The sequence below is a fragment of the Phasianus colchicus genome, chromosome 17 (assembly GCF_987193195.1).
Source record: "Phasianus colchicus chromosome 17, bPhaCol1.hap1.1, whole genome shotgun sequence".
Classification (NCBI taxonomy): Eukaryota; Metazoa; Chordata; class Aves; order Galliformes; family Phasianidae; genus Phasianus; species Phasianus colchicus.
The window spans coordinates 10,228,484-10,244,750 of NC_143452.1; the positions used below are offsets into that span (position 1 = coordinate 10,228,484).

The 16,267-nt window shown below is 58.3% G+C and overlaps 3 protein-coding genes across 5 annotated transcripts; 1 reads left to right on the forward strand and 2 right to left on the reverse strand.

The window, feature by feature from the left end:
* Positions 1 to 257: 257 nt before the first annotated feature.
* Positions 258 to 9,113, forward strand: TBC1D20 (TBC1 domain family member 20). Of its 2 annotated transcripts, none has more exons than XM_031588969.2 (8): positions 258 to 419; positions 1,763 to 1,948; positions 3,053 to 3,136; positions 4,503 to 4,689; positions 5,448 to 5,549; positions 6,168 to 6,309; positions 6,583 to 6,767; positions 6,908 to 9,113. In XM_031588969.2, the coding sequence occupies exons 1-8, from the start codon at positions 377 to 379 to the stop codon at positions 7,161 to 7,163; spliced, it is 1,185 nt and encodes a 394-aa protein (XP_031444829.1). In that variant the 5' UTR covers positions 258 to 376; the 3' UTR covers positions 7,164 to 9,113. The 2 variants fall into 2 exon arrangements, with proteins under 2 accessions (XP_031444829.1, XP_031444836.1); XM_031588976.2 differs by having other exon boundaries at positions 362 to 419; positions 3,056 to 3,136.
* A 751-nt stretch (positions 9,114 to 9,864) lies between these two features.
* Positions 9,865 to 12,527, reverse strand: NRSN2 (neurensin 2). 2 transcript variants are annotated; one of them, XM_090152424.1, is made up of 5 exons: positions 11,938 to 12,527; positions 11,027 to 11,217; positions 10,764 to 10,911; positions 10,528 to 10,626; positions 9,865 to 10,328 (listed from the first exon to the last, which is right to left on the reverse strand). In XM_090152424.1, the coding sequence occupies exons 2-5, from the start codon at positions 11,210 to 11,212 to the stop codon at positions 10,303 to 10,305; spliced, it is 459 nt and encodes a 152-aa protein (XP_090008550.1). In that variant the 5' UTR covers positions 11,213 to 11,217; positions 11,938 to 12,527; the 3' UTR covers positions 9,865 to 10,302. The 2 variants fall into 2 exon arrangements, with proteins under 2 accessions (XP_090008550.1, XP_031444849.2); XM_031588989.2 differs by having other exon boundaries at positions 10,528 to 10,911; positions 11,938 to 12,525.
* Positions 12,528 to 15,245: 2,718 nt separating this feature from the next.
* SOX12 (SRY-box transcription factor 12) lies at positions 15,246 to 16,225 on the reverse strand. Its single transcript, XM_031591283.2, has one exon. It carries the CDS (start codon positions 16,160 to 16,162, stop codon positions 15,305 to 15,307), a length of 858 nt encoding a protein of 285 aa, XP_031447143.1. The 5' UTR covers positions 16,163 to 16,225; the 3' UTR covers positions 15,246 to 15,304.
* Positions 16,226 to 16,267: the final 42 nt, after the last annotated feature.

A 16,267-nucleotide genomic window follows, 5' to 3' on the forward strand; every position in this document is an offset into this window, starting at 1 on the left:
CCGTACGGCTCGTTGCGTGCGATCTGCCCCGGCGGGTGGCCGGGAGGGCGTTGTGCCGCGGAGCCGCGTCACGTTTTCACATCGTTTTGCCGTAAACCCGAAGGCTCGCAGGATTGGGGCCGGGCCCGGAGCGGCACACGTGCTTCCCGACTTCGTCTGCGCATGCGCACGTTCGCCCCTCCCACGTGCCACCGCCACGCGGCCGCGCCTGCGCACTGCAGCGCCGTGACGTCACACCCGCGCGCCGCCGGCGGAGGGGCGGGGGAGCGGGTGGGGGCGCGGAAGGGACGGGACCGGACCGGGCGGTGCGGGAGCGCCCAGCCCCAACCCGGCCCGGCCGTCGGCCCGGCATGCGCCGCAGCGCCCGGGAACAAACATGGCCCGGCGGAGCCCGCCGCGCAACGGCGTCGGCGGCCACGGTACGGCCCGGCCGGGCCTACGGCGGGGGGGGCAGCGCCTCCTCACTGAGGGGAGTGGGCTGGGGGCGCTTGAGCGCCACCTCGCGGGCGCTGGGTGGGGTCGCTGGCAGCGCGCCCCCATGCGGCGGGGCGGGGCGTTGTGGCGGGGGGACATCGTGGGGCGTTTGGCTCCGGGATGGGGCACCGCGGGGTGCGGCCGTTGGGGACTCGTCGGTGTCGTGTGTGCGAGGGAGGGGAAGGGAAGGGAAGGGAAGGGAAGGGAAGCGAAGCGAAGCGAAGCGAAGCTGCTGTCACCGGGGGCTCGCTGGATGTTTTAAGGTTGGTGCTGTGTTCAGAGAGAGCTGAAGCTCTCCCGCAGGCTGCTGTGGTGGGTTTTCATCCAAAAAGTGTTCCAAAAAAGATGCTCAGTGCTCACCGCCTCGCTGTGTGGCTCCTGTGCGTCCCACGAGCACCGGGGACAGCAGGAGGTGGGCGTCAGGGAGAGTCTGCCCCACCCGGCTCCTCCCGGCCCACGTCCTCTGCAGTTCCTCAGTCGGTGGATCCCGGTTCCATGAGCAGTGGGAGCTGCGTCCCTTGGAAAAGCCCTCAGAGGAAGGGCGGTGTTGGCAGCCTCACCCTGCACGGCCCTTCAGAGCCTCTGTGAGCAGTGAGATGGGAGCTGCGTGTTGCGTGGAGTAGCCCTGAACTGCCTCCCTGCTGCCCACCTGAGGCTGTGCTGACCTGCACCATGGGCGGGGTGAAGCAGTGCCCTTCCTCAGCCCCACACTAAATGCTCCTGTGTGCCATCTGTGTATTTAACCCATGTGAAACCCACCCTCTGCGTGCGTTGTTCTCTCCCCTCCCTGCCCCAGAATCCCTGTGCTCTACAAAGCAGTTCCTTTAATAGCAGCTCGCCTGCACAAGGCTAACAGCTAGCAAGTTTGTGTTTGTTGGGAGGTAAGTCAGCACACTGCGATGCATGTAACTGGTTTAAACCCTCCTTGGGACAACTGCTGTCAGTAGTTCAGACCTCTCCCCTGGGCTGATGGTAGCCAGGAGCTGCTGCCCCACCAGGAATCAGCAGGAACATGAGGCCCAGGTGTTACAGAGTGCACAACACCTGAGCTGGGGCTGAGTCAGCCCTTCCTGGAGTGGAAACAGTTACAAAATGGCTCCGTGCTGCCATCACGGTCCTGTGTGGAGCTGTGATCTGATGAAGGTGACGAACAGCTCTGTGGCTCTTCTGTGTCAGCGGGACAACCAGTGCTGAGCCTGCGCTGGTCACAGTGCGGGTTGTCCATGGTCTGTCCCAGCAGGGCCTGTGCTGATATGTCCTGTTATCTTGCTTTGTGCTTTTCTTGCAGACTTTGACTCTAAGAAGAAAAGAAAAGTGGCAGAAATTTACCAGGCCCTGAACAGCGACCCTATTGATGTGGCAGCACTCAGGCGAATGGCCATCAGTGAAGGAGGGCTGCTGACTGATGAGATCCGCTGCAAAGTGTGGCCAAAGCTGCTGAGTGTCAACACAGATGACCTGCCCCCCCTGCCAGGTACAGGGCAGCCCAGACAGGGTTCTGATGAGAGTCTTTCTGCTTTAAGTTTTCTCTGTGCATGCTGGAGTGCTTCCCATTGAGCTCACACAGAAAGGGACTCATGCTGCACAATGAACACCGTAGGCTGTGTGCTCTGTATCGTGTGTAAATGGCAGATCAGGAAACAGAGAGCTTCCTAAAACAACGTTTCTGTTGTTCTCTGGAGGTGTTGTTATCTTCAGTGACAGTGCTAGAAACAAGTTTGCTTTAGATGTGGTTCTTGTGGCACTGTGTGGTTGGTTGGCACACATACGTCAGTTGGTAGCAAGAAGTGTCAGGCTGGTTTTGGTCGCTCTTTGGTGAGATGGCTGTACTGAGGAGTGCTGGGATGGGATGTGCTGAGCTGTCTGCCAGCTGCAGGTGAGGCAGCTTGTGTGAAGCCTGCATGTTTGCTCAGAAGGGAAGGAGGGGAAATGACCTGCGTGATGTGACACCTGCATGCCTTTAAACCTCAGTGGTTTAGGAGCTGGAAGTCCTGCAGCTGTCACAGTCACCGCCCCCAGGGACAGGTTCTGTTGTTGCTCCTGAATTTGTGGTCATTCAGAAGTATCCCCATGTCAGTCGAGAACTGGATAATGGTAGGTGATCAGAGCTGCTGGAAGACAGCGTTGCATTTCATGTGACAGCATAGGTAGTGTGCCAGCAAATTCTTTTCACTTCTGTTAGAGCTCTCTTAGCTACCAATGGGTGTTTGCTTTTTTCCCTCTGAATTATTTCTTTCAGCCATTCTTCACTGCCTCCACAGCATGTTGTGCCTTGCTGTTGCTGAGCGTGCAGTGAATTTCACAGCAAGATTGCGGAGCTAAGATATTTCCAGGAACTCTGGGAGTGGTGTCAGTTTAAGCATTTTAACATACGTTGTTTAAATAATTGCCTTGTTTCCTTGCCCTGGATTGCTGTTTGTGCAGCAGTGAAAGTGAGAGGACAGGTCTGGTGTGTGACGTACAAAGAATGGGATGGGGGTGTTGTGTGGCCTCATCCTCCTGGCCATTTCCATCTCCCAGTGCTCTTCTTGGTACCTTTGCACTACTCCACAGTTACCTACTTCCTCTTTTCTTTCAGCAGGAAAGGAGCTGCGGGAGGACAATAAGGATTACCAGCAGGTGTTACTGGATGTACGGCGCTCCCTGCGGCGCTTCCCACCAGGTGAGAGGGGCTCACAGCGAGTGCCTGACCAGCGCTGCAGGGAGGCTGATCTCCAGAAAGCCTCCTTGTGTCAGCTTACAGCAGCTTCTTTGCACAGTGGAGCTGTTCCACAGCTGGTGGCTTCCTCCAGCCCCTGCCTGGGCTGCAGCTGGGGCCTGATGCTTTTCTCCCAACTCATACTTCCCTGTCCATGCTGGGCCCCTCTGTGTTCAGTTCTCTGTTGTTGAATAGTGTCAGCCCAGAGATGTCCGATCCTGCACAGCCCTCACCTGTTGTGAACAGGGTGAGATTAGGACTGATGGAATGCTTGAGAAATTGACCATTTGCTTCAGTGTATTTCAGACAGGGGATTGTGCCCAAGGGATGTGGAAGGCAGATCTGTTAGTTGGTAGAGCAGATTGCTTTACAGCAGTCCCCACGTCAGCTTTCTCTCAGTGGTTCACACACCAAACTGAAGAGAAGTAACCTTTAGAAGCAGAAGGTTTCTGCAGTTGTTTAGTTCTGAAGGGTGGCTGCTGCCTTGTTGTGCTATTTATAAAGCAAGTAATCCAGCAACTATCTAACTCTGCAGAGCAGCCATTGTTCCTGGCCAGGAACTGCATCCCCCTTGTGCTGCTTTTATTTTGCATAAACACTTGATTCACTCTGATTCTCTTTCGGATACTGGCTGATTCCTGAAGGCTCTGCTGCTGCTTCATTTGTTTGTTTTTGCCCTTGAATGGCAACCTCCTCCTGCCTATTTTTAGAAGCATCAGTGAAATAGGGGAAAAGGAGAACTTTGTCATTGCAGGATCTCCTCTGGGACGTTCTGCTTGGCTGTAGGGCATTTTCTCTGTTGACAGGGACTGCCAAAAAAACAGCTGCAGCTGTGCATGGCAGGAACAGTGTTTTTCCCGTGACATCCTGTCCCTAAACACATGTTGTGAGCAGAGGACCAATATAAAATTGTGGTGATTGAGGCCTCGCAATCTGATGCAGCTGGCACAGTTTCTGTGAAAACTCAGTCCTGTTTAATTTTTTCTGGAGCCCTTGGGAAATTAAAAATGATTAAAATGTCCTTAGCAGTGCTGGATATGCAGTGCAATTTGCTCCTCACAGAACTGTACAAACACCCTTAAGCCCACCCCTGTCATCCATGGTGACTTCCTGGCAGGTAGGGACGCTGCAACTCCAAAGGTTAAGCAGGCTCACAGCTGGTTGGCTTCTCCAGGGCCAGCAGGGACAGCATTAGGAACCTGGGTCTTTCACAGCTTTCTCAGCCCATTCCCCGTTGTCCCACATCCTTTGTGATAAGGCTGGTTGATAAACATGCAGGCAGGGAGCAGCGGGTGATGCAGCCCATCACAGCGGTGCCTTATCCCCACAGGGATGCCGGATGACCAGAGAGAGGGGCTGCAGGAGGAGCTCATTGATATTATCCTCCACGTCCTGAAGCGCAACCCACAGCTGCACTACTACCAGGGCTACCACGACATCGTGGTCACTTTCCTCCTGGTGGTTGGGGACAGGCTGGCCACAGCTCTGGTGGAGAAGCTCTCGACGCATCATCTCAGGTACTCAGAGACTCAACCAAGGGAGAGGAGCTGCTGTGCCCTGTGACTGTGAGGGCAGAGGGGTGGCCTGTCCTGAAGCAGAGCCCCATTAGGGCTGGCTGCTCTGTATGTCTGCACCCAGGAGGCGCTGCTGGAGATGGCACGTGGATTTGCAGGCAGTTGTGCTCTGAGGAAGGGCTAACAGCTGTCAGTTAGTTTGTATTATCTCTTGAAGACGAAAAAGCAGCACACATGCATTACTCGTGGTTCTGCTGGCCATGTGTCCTGTCAGGGCCTCTCTGGCTCCTAGGGCTCAGCGTAGTGCTTCCCACTTAGCCTTTATAGAGCCCTGGGAAGTTTCTGCTGAAACTGTGGTCTGTACAGCCAGTATCCTAAGCCCCAGGTTAAGTGCCTTTCCTCTTTGGGCATTGAAATGAGAGCAAGTCTTCAAGTCGGTGAGTGCTCTGGAGGGATTTTGTCTTCTCTCCTGTGTGACAAGCTGAAAAAACTTTAGGGCTCATGTGTACAGCAAAGAAAGAAGTGTCCATTGACACCACCGTGATTGTCTGGGTCCAGGTTTTGTGTGCACACAAGCTCTTTGTGACCCAAATTAGTAGGCAGGGATCTGTTACAAATAAATAGAATTCCCTGGGACTGGGAGCCACTCTACCAGCAAAACTGTTTATTGCAAGTACATTTATTTACTTCCTGTGTGCCTCACTGGAGGAGAACTCACTGATGTTATTTCTTGACAGAATTCTTTTTAAATCTTTTCTCAGGGATTTTATGGACCCAACAATGGATAATACCAAGCACATTTTGAATTACCTGATGCCCATCATAGACCAGGTGAACCCTGAGGTGCATGACTTCATGCAGAGGTACGCAGACGTTCCCTGGCTCTGCCCTACCTTTCTCACATTATTGTACTTGGGGCCATCTGCACCAGCCTGTCCCCAGCACCACGGTGGCTTCTTGTGAGTCAACAGCTGGCCCACAGCTCATGGCAACAGTCCAAAGCCACGTGGCACCCTGCTTACAAGCAGACCCAAACATGCTGCCTATCCTGGGGGCTTTTAAATGATGATATCTTCACCCCAGCGGTCTGTGTTGAAGAAGCTGGGGGTTGCATTACTTTGCATTCCGTGTCATACAGAGCTGCCACAGTTAGTTTGCAGTTTGCAGTTGCTGTTGCATCTCTGTGGTTTGTTGCTAGCTCTGGGGATAATTGCCTGGTTGTGCAGTAGGGATGCAGAAGTGTAGTGTGAATAGAATAAAGCAGAAGTGAGGAGGTAAGTCAAAAGGTTCTGTGCAGAGTCCTTTTCTGGGCAACTGGCTGTTAGCATTTCACAGCCAGCATGTCTTCGGGTATCAAGCTTGCAAATTCTAGAGCAATGCTAAGTTTCAGAGTTGAAAAGCTTTTGAAAAGCTGGCTGTGCTTTAGCAGTGTCTCCAAGCTGCCAGCAGCAGCTGACCTAACCATGTTTCTCTCTGTGCAGTGCGGAAGTGGGAACCATCTTTGCTCTCAGCTGGCTCATCACGTGGTTTGGGCACGTTCTGTCTGACTTCAGGCACGTCGTGCGATTATACGACTTCTTCCTGGCTTGCCATCCACTGATGCCCATTTATTTTGCTGCTGTGGTACGTATTGGCTGGAATGCTGGCAGGGGATGCACTGAGCCATTGCAAGGTGCTGAGGGGCTGCAGAGAGGGTCTGGCACTGCTGGTGCTCTGCTGTCCTCTGCGTTTCTCTTCCCATCTGGGCACTGTCTCAATGCAGTGTATCCCCTGAGGAAGGGCAGATCTTTCAGACAGAAGTGAAATGTTTTTCTCTTCTGGCCCTGAAGTGTCAAAGAGTGACAAGGAGCTGTCACTGTTTCCCTGGCTGTGCTCAGTGCTCTCTCTCCTCTGCAGATTGTGCTTTACCGGGAGCAGGAAGTTCTGGACTGCGAGTGCGACATGGCCTCAGTGCACCACCTCCTGTCCCAGATCCCACAGGACCTTCCTTATGAGACTCTGATCAGCAGAGCAGGGGACCTTTTTGTTCAGTTTCCTCCATCTGAGCTTGCCAGGGAGGCAGCACAGCAGCAGGCTGAGCGGTGAGTACAAGGAGGCCTCAGTGTGGGAGCTGTGCCTGGGTTCTGCACCTTGCCCTGGCCGAGTCTCATTGCCTGGTGAAGACCTCCCTGCCCAGATGGGAGGCTCTAGGGCACTTCGTGACCCATTTCTTCTCTTGCAGGACCGCGGCTTCCACTTTTAAGGACTTTGAGTTGGCATCAGTGCAGCAAAGACCAGACACTGTGTTGAGACAGCGCTTCAGGGAGAGGCTCCGAGGGGAGGAGCGGACAAAATCCATTTTGACAAAGCCAAGGACCAACCGTTTTGTCAAGCTGGCAGTGATGGGGCTGACGGTGGCACTGGGAGCAGCTGCCCTGGCTGTGGTGAAGAGTGCACTGGAGTGGGCACCCAAGTTTGAACTGCAGATTTTCCCCTGAAGCCAAAGGAAGCGCTTTCCTTGTTGTCACATCCCACGTCGACACGGAATGATGTTTGGAAGGACGTGTCTGGAAACAACCTGTCTGAAGAGTTTTCTATTCTTGCTGCGTCCCGTGATGCTCTTGGCCTTTGTGACAGAGACTGATGGGAACCAGTCCAGCAGGATTGTTCCCCACACCAACACTCACCTTGTTTTCTCCTCCCCGTGCAGGGGCAAGCAGATGGACACTGCCACTGTACGGATGAGTCTGACTCTTCAGCCCTGTGCAAGTGACCACAAGTGGTGAGCTGTGCACGGGCTGTGCCGAGGCAATCCCACATCCTCTATTGGGGATAATCAGTGGGAGCGAGGGCGTGTGCTCACCTAGGGGAGAGTTTCAGGGCAGGGTTTGGCCTGCTTAGTGGTGAGGGGCTTGTACATGCTCCTGTGGAATAGAGGAGCCCTCTGGCTCTGTATCACTGGCTGCCAGGGCAGCCTGCCTTCTCCATTTGCATTCACCAGTGCTCTGACCTTTCTCTTTCCTTACAGGCAGCCTCTCAGTAGAACCAAACCTGTACCAAGCCCCTGTCAGCACCCTGCCATGAGGTCATCTCCAATGCATAACAATTTGTGATTCCACTTTCTTGTTTGTGGACTGGTCAGCTTGCAGGGGACAGGTCCAGCGGGGTCCTCTGCTGGCAACAGCAGCACAGTCGTGTATCAGGTCAGTGAGGTGATTCAGGCCTTGTTCATCCTGCCTGTGCCAGATCCCATCACAAGCATTAGCAGAGCTGTTAACACTGCTGATTTTCACAGCTCGGGGAGCAGACTCCAAAGTGGAGAATGGCTTTTTTTTTACAGTTGGAAACAGTTTGCACAGGACAAAAATCTGCTGCAGACATCTGTCATAATTCTCCCCTACGAGCTGATCAGATTCAGTGACTCCCCTCAGAATAACACAGATGAGGGATTTCTCAGAAAGGCCACCCCAGTGCTGCGTACCCCACCTGGCCCAGCCTTGCTGCTCCCTGCCTGCCAAGAAAGCTCTGCAGCAAATTCTGCTCAAGAGCTCTGTATCCCACTGACACAAAGCCAATAGACACTCTATGCCTCTACCTCCCCCCTGAACTGCTAAACCTCCCACAAGTGCCCTTACCTGCCCTGACTGGTTCCCACCCAGCTGCCTGCCCCTGCTGTCTTGTGCCCAAAGCCATCCGTGCTGTGCCCAGGGGCTGCACACCTGAAAAGTAGATGTTGGTTGAAGAGTTGTAGATTTCTGGTTGTAGAAGGAAGCTCATGCCCTGCAAGGCTCAGCACCCTCCTATCCCTGACCACCTGTGTGCAAATTCATCACCACATCCATGCAAGTTTTGGATTGCCCCATGGGCCCTCGCTCTGTGATGCAGGTAGGGAAGCAGGACCTGGGCCCTCACCTGTGTTGGCATCTCCTGGTCGTGCCACTTACTGGTGCCAGCACCAGGGCTCTCTCTGCCTCTCCTGAGGGCTGGTGGCTGTTTCCATGGCAGAAGGCAGAGTGCTTTCCTGCACGTGTGTGGACTGGCACTATGGGGCAGCAGCAGCCTCTGTCAAGGCAGTAACAGTGAGGGAAGCAGGCTGTGACTTTGCACTTTAGAAATTTGTGGTACCGGAGTTTGTGGTGGCTGTGCCACGAGCTGGAGGTGCTGCTGGGGGTCCCGTGCCACTCCTGGGCAGTGCAGTGCTTGGATGCCCTCTGCCCTCAGGTGAGGGGTGTGTGGGGCACAGAGCCCTCCTGCAGCCCCCTGCTCTCTGCCCACCGTGCACTTTAGTTCCTGCGTTGCCCAGGGGAAGGGTGAGTGAGGAGGTGGTCTCTTTGGGTGCTCCAGTGACTCTGTACAGACTTGTACATACCTGTGTAAATGCAGATTTGTACAAACCCTATTGCTGTAAAATAAACAGTTACTAAACGTGTTTCTCCTCCTGTGCCACCAGGGGCTGGTGCTGCCATGCACTCTGGTGCCACGTCCCATCCTGCAGCAGCCAGGGCAGCGTGGGAAGAGGAGCAGGAGCCAGCTGGGTGCCTTTGTGCTGCTGCCCTCCCTCTGCCCACGGCTCTGGAATGCCAGCATGCGCTTTTGCCCTTGGCTCTCCCAGCCTTCCCCACGCCAGCAGCATGGCTGGCAGCACAGGGATGGAAATAGCCTGACCCAGCAGCCCATTGTGTGCCTGGGGCTGGCTGCCCGGCCAGGAGGAGATCCCACGCTGCTGGGCACTGTGCCCCTCTGTGGTGTCCCTGTGCTCTGCATGAGGCTGGTGGCCGTGTTTACCAGCTCAGCCAGGGTTATTTTTAGCTTGCTCTGACTTCCTCTGGAGGAGCAATTTTCTTAATAGTGCCCTCAGCCCTTCAGAAGGAATGTGAAAGCAGAGGCCCTGCGGCCCCTTCCTCAAGGAAGCAAGGGATGCTTGGGGGTTCTGTGGGCTGGAGAGCTGCATCTGGGAGCTGCACGGACCTCTTGGTGGGCTCAGTCCCTTGTGTTGGCACAGGGCTGTTCCCAGCCTGGCAGGGTATTTGTACTCAGTTGTCTTCACTGAGGAAAAGAAAATGATCTTGGGTGTTGTGCAGCAACCCTTGGGGCAGTGAGGGGCAGGTGGGTGTCTGTGCCTGGCAGTGCAAGCTCTGTGTTGTAACAGCCCTGCCCAGCTCTGATGCACTGCTGCTGCAGCACGCATCCCCCATACACAACACTCATTGCCCCGGAGCTGAGCCTCAGCAGCAAGAACAGCCCACAGCCACGCATCTTTTATTCACCCCAGAAAGAGCAAAATGAAGGAAACCAAGGCGGGTGCGGAACGTCTGCTCCATCCCAGGGGCTGCAGTGTGGATGAACGCGTGGGGCTGCAGGGCAGGGTGCTGTGCTGGGGGCAGAGCTCCCACTGCAAGCTCCTGGCAGCATCGGGCATTTGCAGCTGGTGGCCGTGCCTGTCTGTCCCCATGGCTGGGGAGCAGGTGGAGGAGCTGCAGTCCTCTGCTGGGGTGTCCTGGGCCAGGACCTGGTGGTGGCTGACGGTGCACAGGACCCTCGCAAGTGGGGGATGGCACTGATGGCAGTGAGTCCCCGTGGCACAGCTGGGATCCAGGGTCGGCCATCTGGGTGCCAGGAAGGGGTCCAAGGTGGGATCTAGTTGAGTCCAGGCTGGATCTGAGCTGAGATCAGATTGTGTCAGGCCAGGATTAGAACTTTGCTGGGCAGCTGCCTGCTCCATCCCATCCCATTGCATCCCATCCCATCCCCACCACATCTATGAACTGGGTTGCAGCACCCCGGCCCAAGCAGCCTCCCCTCCTCCCACCCTGCCCACCCCCACCCATGCAGCCTCAAGCAGGGGATTTCCCAGCATTTTACCTAGCAGCAGTGCACCCTGTGCACTCACACCTCCTGCCGGGGCTGAACACCGTGGAGCTGGGAGGCACCGAAGGGCACCATGGGGCCCTGGGGGCTGCTCTGCAGGATGGGTGACAGCTGCTGTTCGTCTTCTTGGGGGCCACCCTGACCTCTGCCCAGCACACAGCAGAGCAGCCCCACAGCACCCAGCACTGCAGCTGTGATGCACAGCGCTGTGCCCAGCAGCCGGCACGCACTCAGCACGTGGTTGTAGCGCATGGCCTGCACGTCCAGCACCACCAGATCCTCTTCCTCGATGCCCTCCAGCCTGGGGGGCACCAGCCAGCCTGTGGTCAGGGCGGCCATTCCCACCAGCAGAAACAGAGTGCCTGTGGAGAGGGTCACCTGGGAACAGGAATGGGGAGCAGGTCAGCCTAAAGGAGTGCATGGCAGGTGTTGGGATGTATTTCACACAAGATGAGAGGGAAGAAAAAATTGGGGAGGGGGGGGCATCTCTTACCTTCCAGATAATGGAGGGCCATACACCTTGGGGATGGGAAGGTGAAGACTCATCTGTGCCCCCATCAGGGCCGGCCCCGGTGCAGTCCTCATAGAAGAGGTGGAGGTAGGAGCGCACCCCGTACCACTTCCCCTGTGCCACGCTGGGGCCGCGGCTGCAGCTGCAGGAGGGCTGCAGGGTGGGCATCTGGCCTGGGGGGGGTCATGAGGGGGAGTGATGCATCACCTGAGCCCTCCCCACAGCCCCAGCACCCAGAGAGCTGAGCCCTCCTCTGGGCACAGGGCAGGGGGTGGGGTGCCAGATGTGCCCTCCTGCCCATTCTGGGGTGCACTGAGAGGGATTCCCACTTCTGCCTGGGACAGCGAAGCCCTTATCCCTGTGGGATGCAATAGGGGAGGGGGCACTCCGTGCCCTGCCTGATCTGGGACAGACCCAGCAGGATCAGGACCCACATCAGCATCAGCCCACCCACAGTAGCAATGTGGATGGAGGGGTGGCGGCGGGGAGGGACGTGGCCTCCTCCTCGTGTCCCCATGGCTGGGGGGCTGCTGGGTGCAGGGACGCAGCCACCGCAGTCAGAGCGCCGTGTCCCTCCCCGCCGCCATAGGGACATTGCCATGGGAACTGCCTGCTCAGCCCTTCGTCACTGCGTCCCTGCAGCGTGCTGTGTGAGAGGGGGGAGATGACGTGTGGGACCCTTTCGGTGCTGGGCTGTGATGCTGAACAAAGCCTGGCGCCAGAGAGGCCTCACAGGGGGAGCAGCAGTTCCCCATTGCTGGGGACATCCTGGTGCCACAGCCCCAGTGAAGCCGCAGGGTCCTTCTTGCATGCAGAGGGTGCTGCCTGGGTTTGGGAGGGACATCCATCCTGCATCCAATACACAGCATCACCCCTACCTGCTCCCTGCTTACCTGGGGGGGGGTTCAGCACATCCTTCCCTGTCCCAGCGTTGTCACCAGCAGTGCTCACGTCGCTGTCCCCGTCTCTGTGTGGGATCCCACAGCCAGGACCCAGTGATCAGAGCACACTCCCTGCTTCCCAAGGGGGGTTTGGGGCAGTGTGAAGGGAGCAGTGTGACTCCTTCCTGCACGGCTGAGAGCTGCCACCGCCTGTGAGCCGCTGCTGTGTGTGACTCAGAGCGGGGCTGGCGGTGGGGACACGTGGCTGTGAGGGCAGCACTGGGTGCTCAGCAAGGCCAGGCTGGACCAGGAGCATCCCAACACACTGCTGTGTCGTGGGGTCACTGTGCAGAAGCCCAGATTCACAGCCGAGAGCTGCCACATGCCTGGGTCACAGCCAGGCTGCTCAGTGCTGCTGGGATTGCAGGCAGAGGCACCTCCATGTCTCACAGTGGGTGTTGTCCTGTCCTGTGTCTCAGCAGGGCCAGCCCCTCCCCCAGCAGGGATGGGAGGGCAGGTGGTACCCAGGGATGCTGTGGTACCCAAGGATGCTGCAGGCTCCCTTGTTGCCGTGGCAACAGCTGGAGGGGGGAGTGATGCAAGCACTGTGTGCCCTCCCCCCAAGGCCCCATCCAGTGGGGCCAGATCAATGCCTGCTGCCACACTATGGAGCCTATGGGGCTGTGTGAGCACATTCATGCGTGGAGCACACAAACAGAGCACACAGTGCTCATGGATGCACAGCACGGTTGTGCACACACAGGTACAGCCTGCGTGGGTTGGTATTGGAACACCACTGAGTGCTGGGACCCACAGGTCGGTAGTGGAACCCCGTGGAGTTGTATGGGAGACACTGCGTCTGAACCAGAGCTGGGTTCTGACCCCCGGAGCCCCACATCCCTGGGTTGTCCCCATGTTTGTGCAGGTTGGGGAGGCGTAAGCGGCGCAGGAGGAGCCGGAGCCACGTGGAGCAGACCAACACACTTTATTCCATAGTCACAACACTGGGATAACCACTAGCCGAGCTTCCACACCACTGGCCCTGGCCTTGCCATCGGGGTGGCCACGGGTGGGACATCCCCTCCACCAGCCCAAGACAACAGCTGCAGGACCCCTCCCCAACACAACCAAAGGAACCCCGAGTGCTCACGGCAGCTCCGGCCCGCTGGGATGCCGCCAGGGCGGCTTCTTCCTGAGAGAGGTTTGGTTTATTTTTTTATTATTATTATTATTATTATTTTTTCCACTTATTATTAATTATGATTCGCTTTGTCTCTAGTGATGAGGATGGCGCACGCACACTCGCTCGCACACTGGGGGAGGGGATGGGGGCTCGGCGGGACGGACAGGGGGGCTTCTATGCACTACAACCACATAGCACAGAACATCCACCAGGAGGGCCACGACGGGTGGGGGGGACGGGGACCACGCGCACGGTGTTGTGCTTGAGGCCGGGCTCGGGGGGGGGCTGAGCCAGAACCTGTCCTGAGGAAACGCCAGGGATGCAGCCCCGCACCGTGGCCTCGGGCCCTGCCGGTATTTGGGGTTTGGCTCCCCGCGTGGGACGTGGCGGCGGTAGGGGGCTCTGATGCCCCCAGAAGGCAGCGAGGTGTCGGGTGGGAGCTGTGCGCCGGGGAAGCCCTTCAATGAACCCCAAACCCGGTTTGTGCGTGGAGCCCCTCGGCATTTGGCTTTTCTGCTGGGTTGGAGTGGAAGGAGAGGGTCTGTGGGGTGGGGGGATGCTCTCTACATGGGGACACCCGCACCGGGGCTACTAAACACCGTCGGGAACGCAACACCAGACACACGCACACCACAGCTACCTCTACACACCTACACATCGATAACGCTGAGCTCACGGCTCCGCAGCCCCGCAGGCACTGGGGCAGGAGGGCACCCGGTGCCCTTCAGCGGGGACACAGCGCTCCCTGCGGCACCTCCGGCGATGCCAGCAGCCCCACATCGCTCCCCATAGAGGGGGACAAAGGGGCTGAGCATGCCCTGCTCGTGGCTCCATCCAGCCCCATTGCAATGGGGCTGCGTGCAACCGGAGGAAACGGCATCCCCCCAAAGCGGGGACGGGTAGGGTTAGGGGGATCCTTCGTGCCCAGATTCCCACTTTGGAATCGGGGATCTCAGAGGCCGCTTCTGTGCCACACAGACGTGGGATGGAGCCCCGCGTTCCCCGCCCTGCCGGCACCACAGCCATGTGCTCACAGACAGCGGGAGGAGGCGGATTGCTGCAGGAAGGAACCATTGGGGAAAGCAAAGACAAACGCGGCCGGAGGAGCGCTGCAGCAGGAGCTGCCCTGCTGGGGAGCTCTGCAGCGCTGCTCTGAGGTGAAGCCCAGGCTCTCGGAGCCAACACCGGGTGCACCACAGAGGATCGCTGCACCGGAGCACCACCCGCACCCCACATCTCCACCAGCATCAGCTGCTGGTGGTGGTGGTGGCCCCGTGCGAGAGCTTAAGGCAGATTTCCTGCAGCACGAGCTCCGCCAGCCATAGGGGATGAGCCCAGAGTGGGTCCCATGCAGGCATGGGCACCCCATGCCGGGGCGTTAATGCCAGGCAGGCTGCCCTACAGCACGGGCTCACGGTGCGGGTGGCTGTGCACAAATGTCTGGAGAGAGGAATAACGCAGCCTCCCCGCGCCACGTGCGGATCACGTGCGTGCAACTTCGCTCTGCCCCAAACCGAATGGCGGGGAGAACGCGGCGCAGCCAAAACGCAAGGAGAGAGCCTGGTCCTGAGGGAACCCCAAACCCAAAGGCGGGGACCCAACAGCACAGGGCAGCAGGTAGGGAGGGATTGAGATGGGTTGTGTCACCAAGGAGAGCCTCGGGCACGGCGTGGCCAAAGGTAGCGCTCCCAAAGGGCTGCTATGAGGAACAGGAGAGAATCGAAGACGTGCTTTCTATGCAATCCCAAAAAAAAAAAAGCAAAATAATAATAATAACGATGATGATGATAATAAAGGAAATTGGCTGTTCTCCAAGGGATGGGCGAGTGGGAGAGCTAAGGAGGAGAAAATGGGGCAGCGCGAGGCAGGGACAGAGCTGCAGGGGGAAGGGGTCGGGCAGGGGGTGCTGACAATGGGACCCTGCCAGGCAGTCGCCTTTCATGGGTGAAGAACGGCAGCGTGCCGTGCAGCGAGGAGGGCTGAGCCCTGCACTGCCATGGATGGATGGATGGAGGAGGAGTGGGTGTGTGCCGGGGGGGATGGGGGGAGCAGGGAGCTCTGCCTTCCAGCGGCTTCAAGGCTAAATACCTGATTCCTGCATGTAAACAGCTGGTTTCGGTTTTTTTTTTTTTTTTTTTTTTTTTGAGACGACCTGATTGTGGGAAAAGAAGAGGAGTTACCTGCAGAGCGCGGCACTCAGTAGGTAAAGACCAAGTCCGAGATGCTGGACATGAGCCAGTCCCCCGCGATCATCTCCGTCACCTCGGGCGTGCAATAGTCCGGGAATTCGAAGTGCGAGGACGCGCCCCGCGGGAACAGATCGAGGTCCTTGTCCAGGACGGACCAGTCCAGAGCCCCGCACGCTGTGCCACCCGGTGCCCGCGCGGGCAGCACGCCCAGCAGCTCCTCCTCCAGCTCCTCGTCCGAGGAACCCAAGGAGGACGGAGGCGAACCGGCGGGTGCGGGAGATGGGGACGCGCTCTCCGGGCGCGGCTCGGGGCTGGTGGCGGCCGCGGGGCTGCGTTCGCCGGTGGGCACCGCGTTCCACGTGGCCGTGCCGGGGCGGTCCTCGACGGGCGGCTCCGGCGGGCGCTGCGCGATGCCCGGCTCGGGGGGCGGCTTGGAGGGCTGCCTGCGGGCGGCGGGGACGCGGCCCAGCACCGAGGGTTTGATCTTCACCGGGAGACGCGGGCGGGCGGTGGCGGCGCCCACTTTGCCCTTTTTCCGAGGGCGGTATTTGTAGTCGGGGTAATCGGCCATGTGCTTGAGGCGCAGGCGCTCGGCCTCCTTCACAAAGGGGATCTTCTCGGAGTCGTGCAGGAGCTGCCAGCGCCGACCCAGGCGCTTGGAGATCTCGGCGTTGTGCATGTCGGGCCACTGGTCCATGATCTTGCGGCGCTCGTGCTGCGACCACACCATGAAGGCGTTCATGGGCCGCTTGATGTGACCGCTGGGCGTTTTGCACCAGGCGGGTTCCGCGTCGTGGGCGGGCAGAGGAGCGCAGGGCTCCCGCCGCCCCTCCGAGCCCCTTCCCCGCATGGCTCGCTGCACCATGTCGGGCCCCCCGGCGCCCCCCTTACCGCCGCCTCTCCCTCCCCGCCGGCCGCTACGCGCCGCGCCGCGCCGCCCCCATTGTGCGGAACGGGCGGCGGCGGCGGG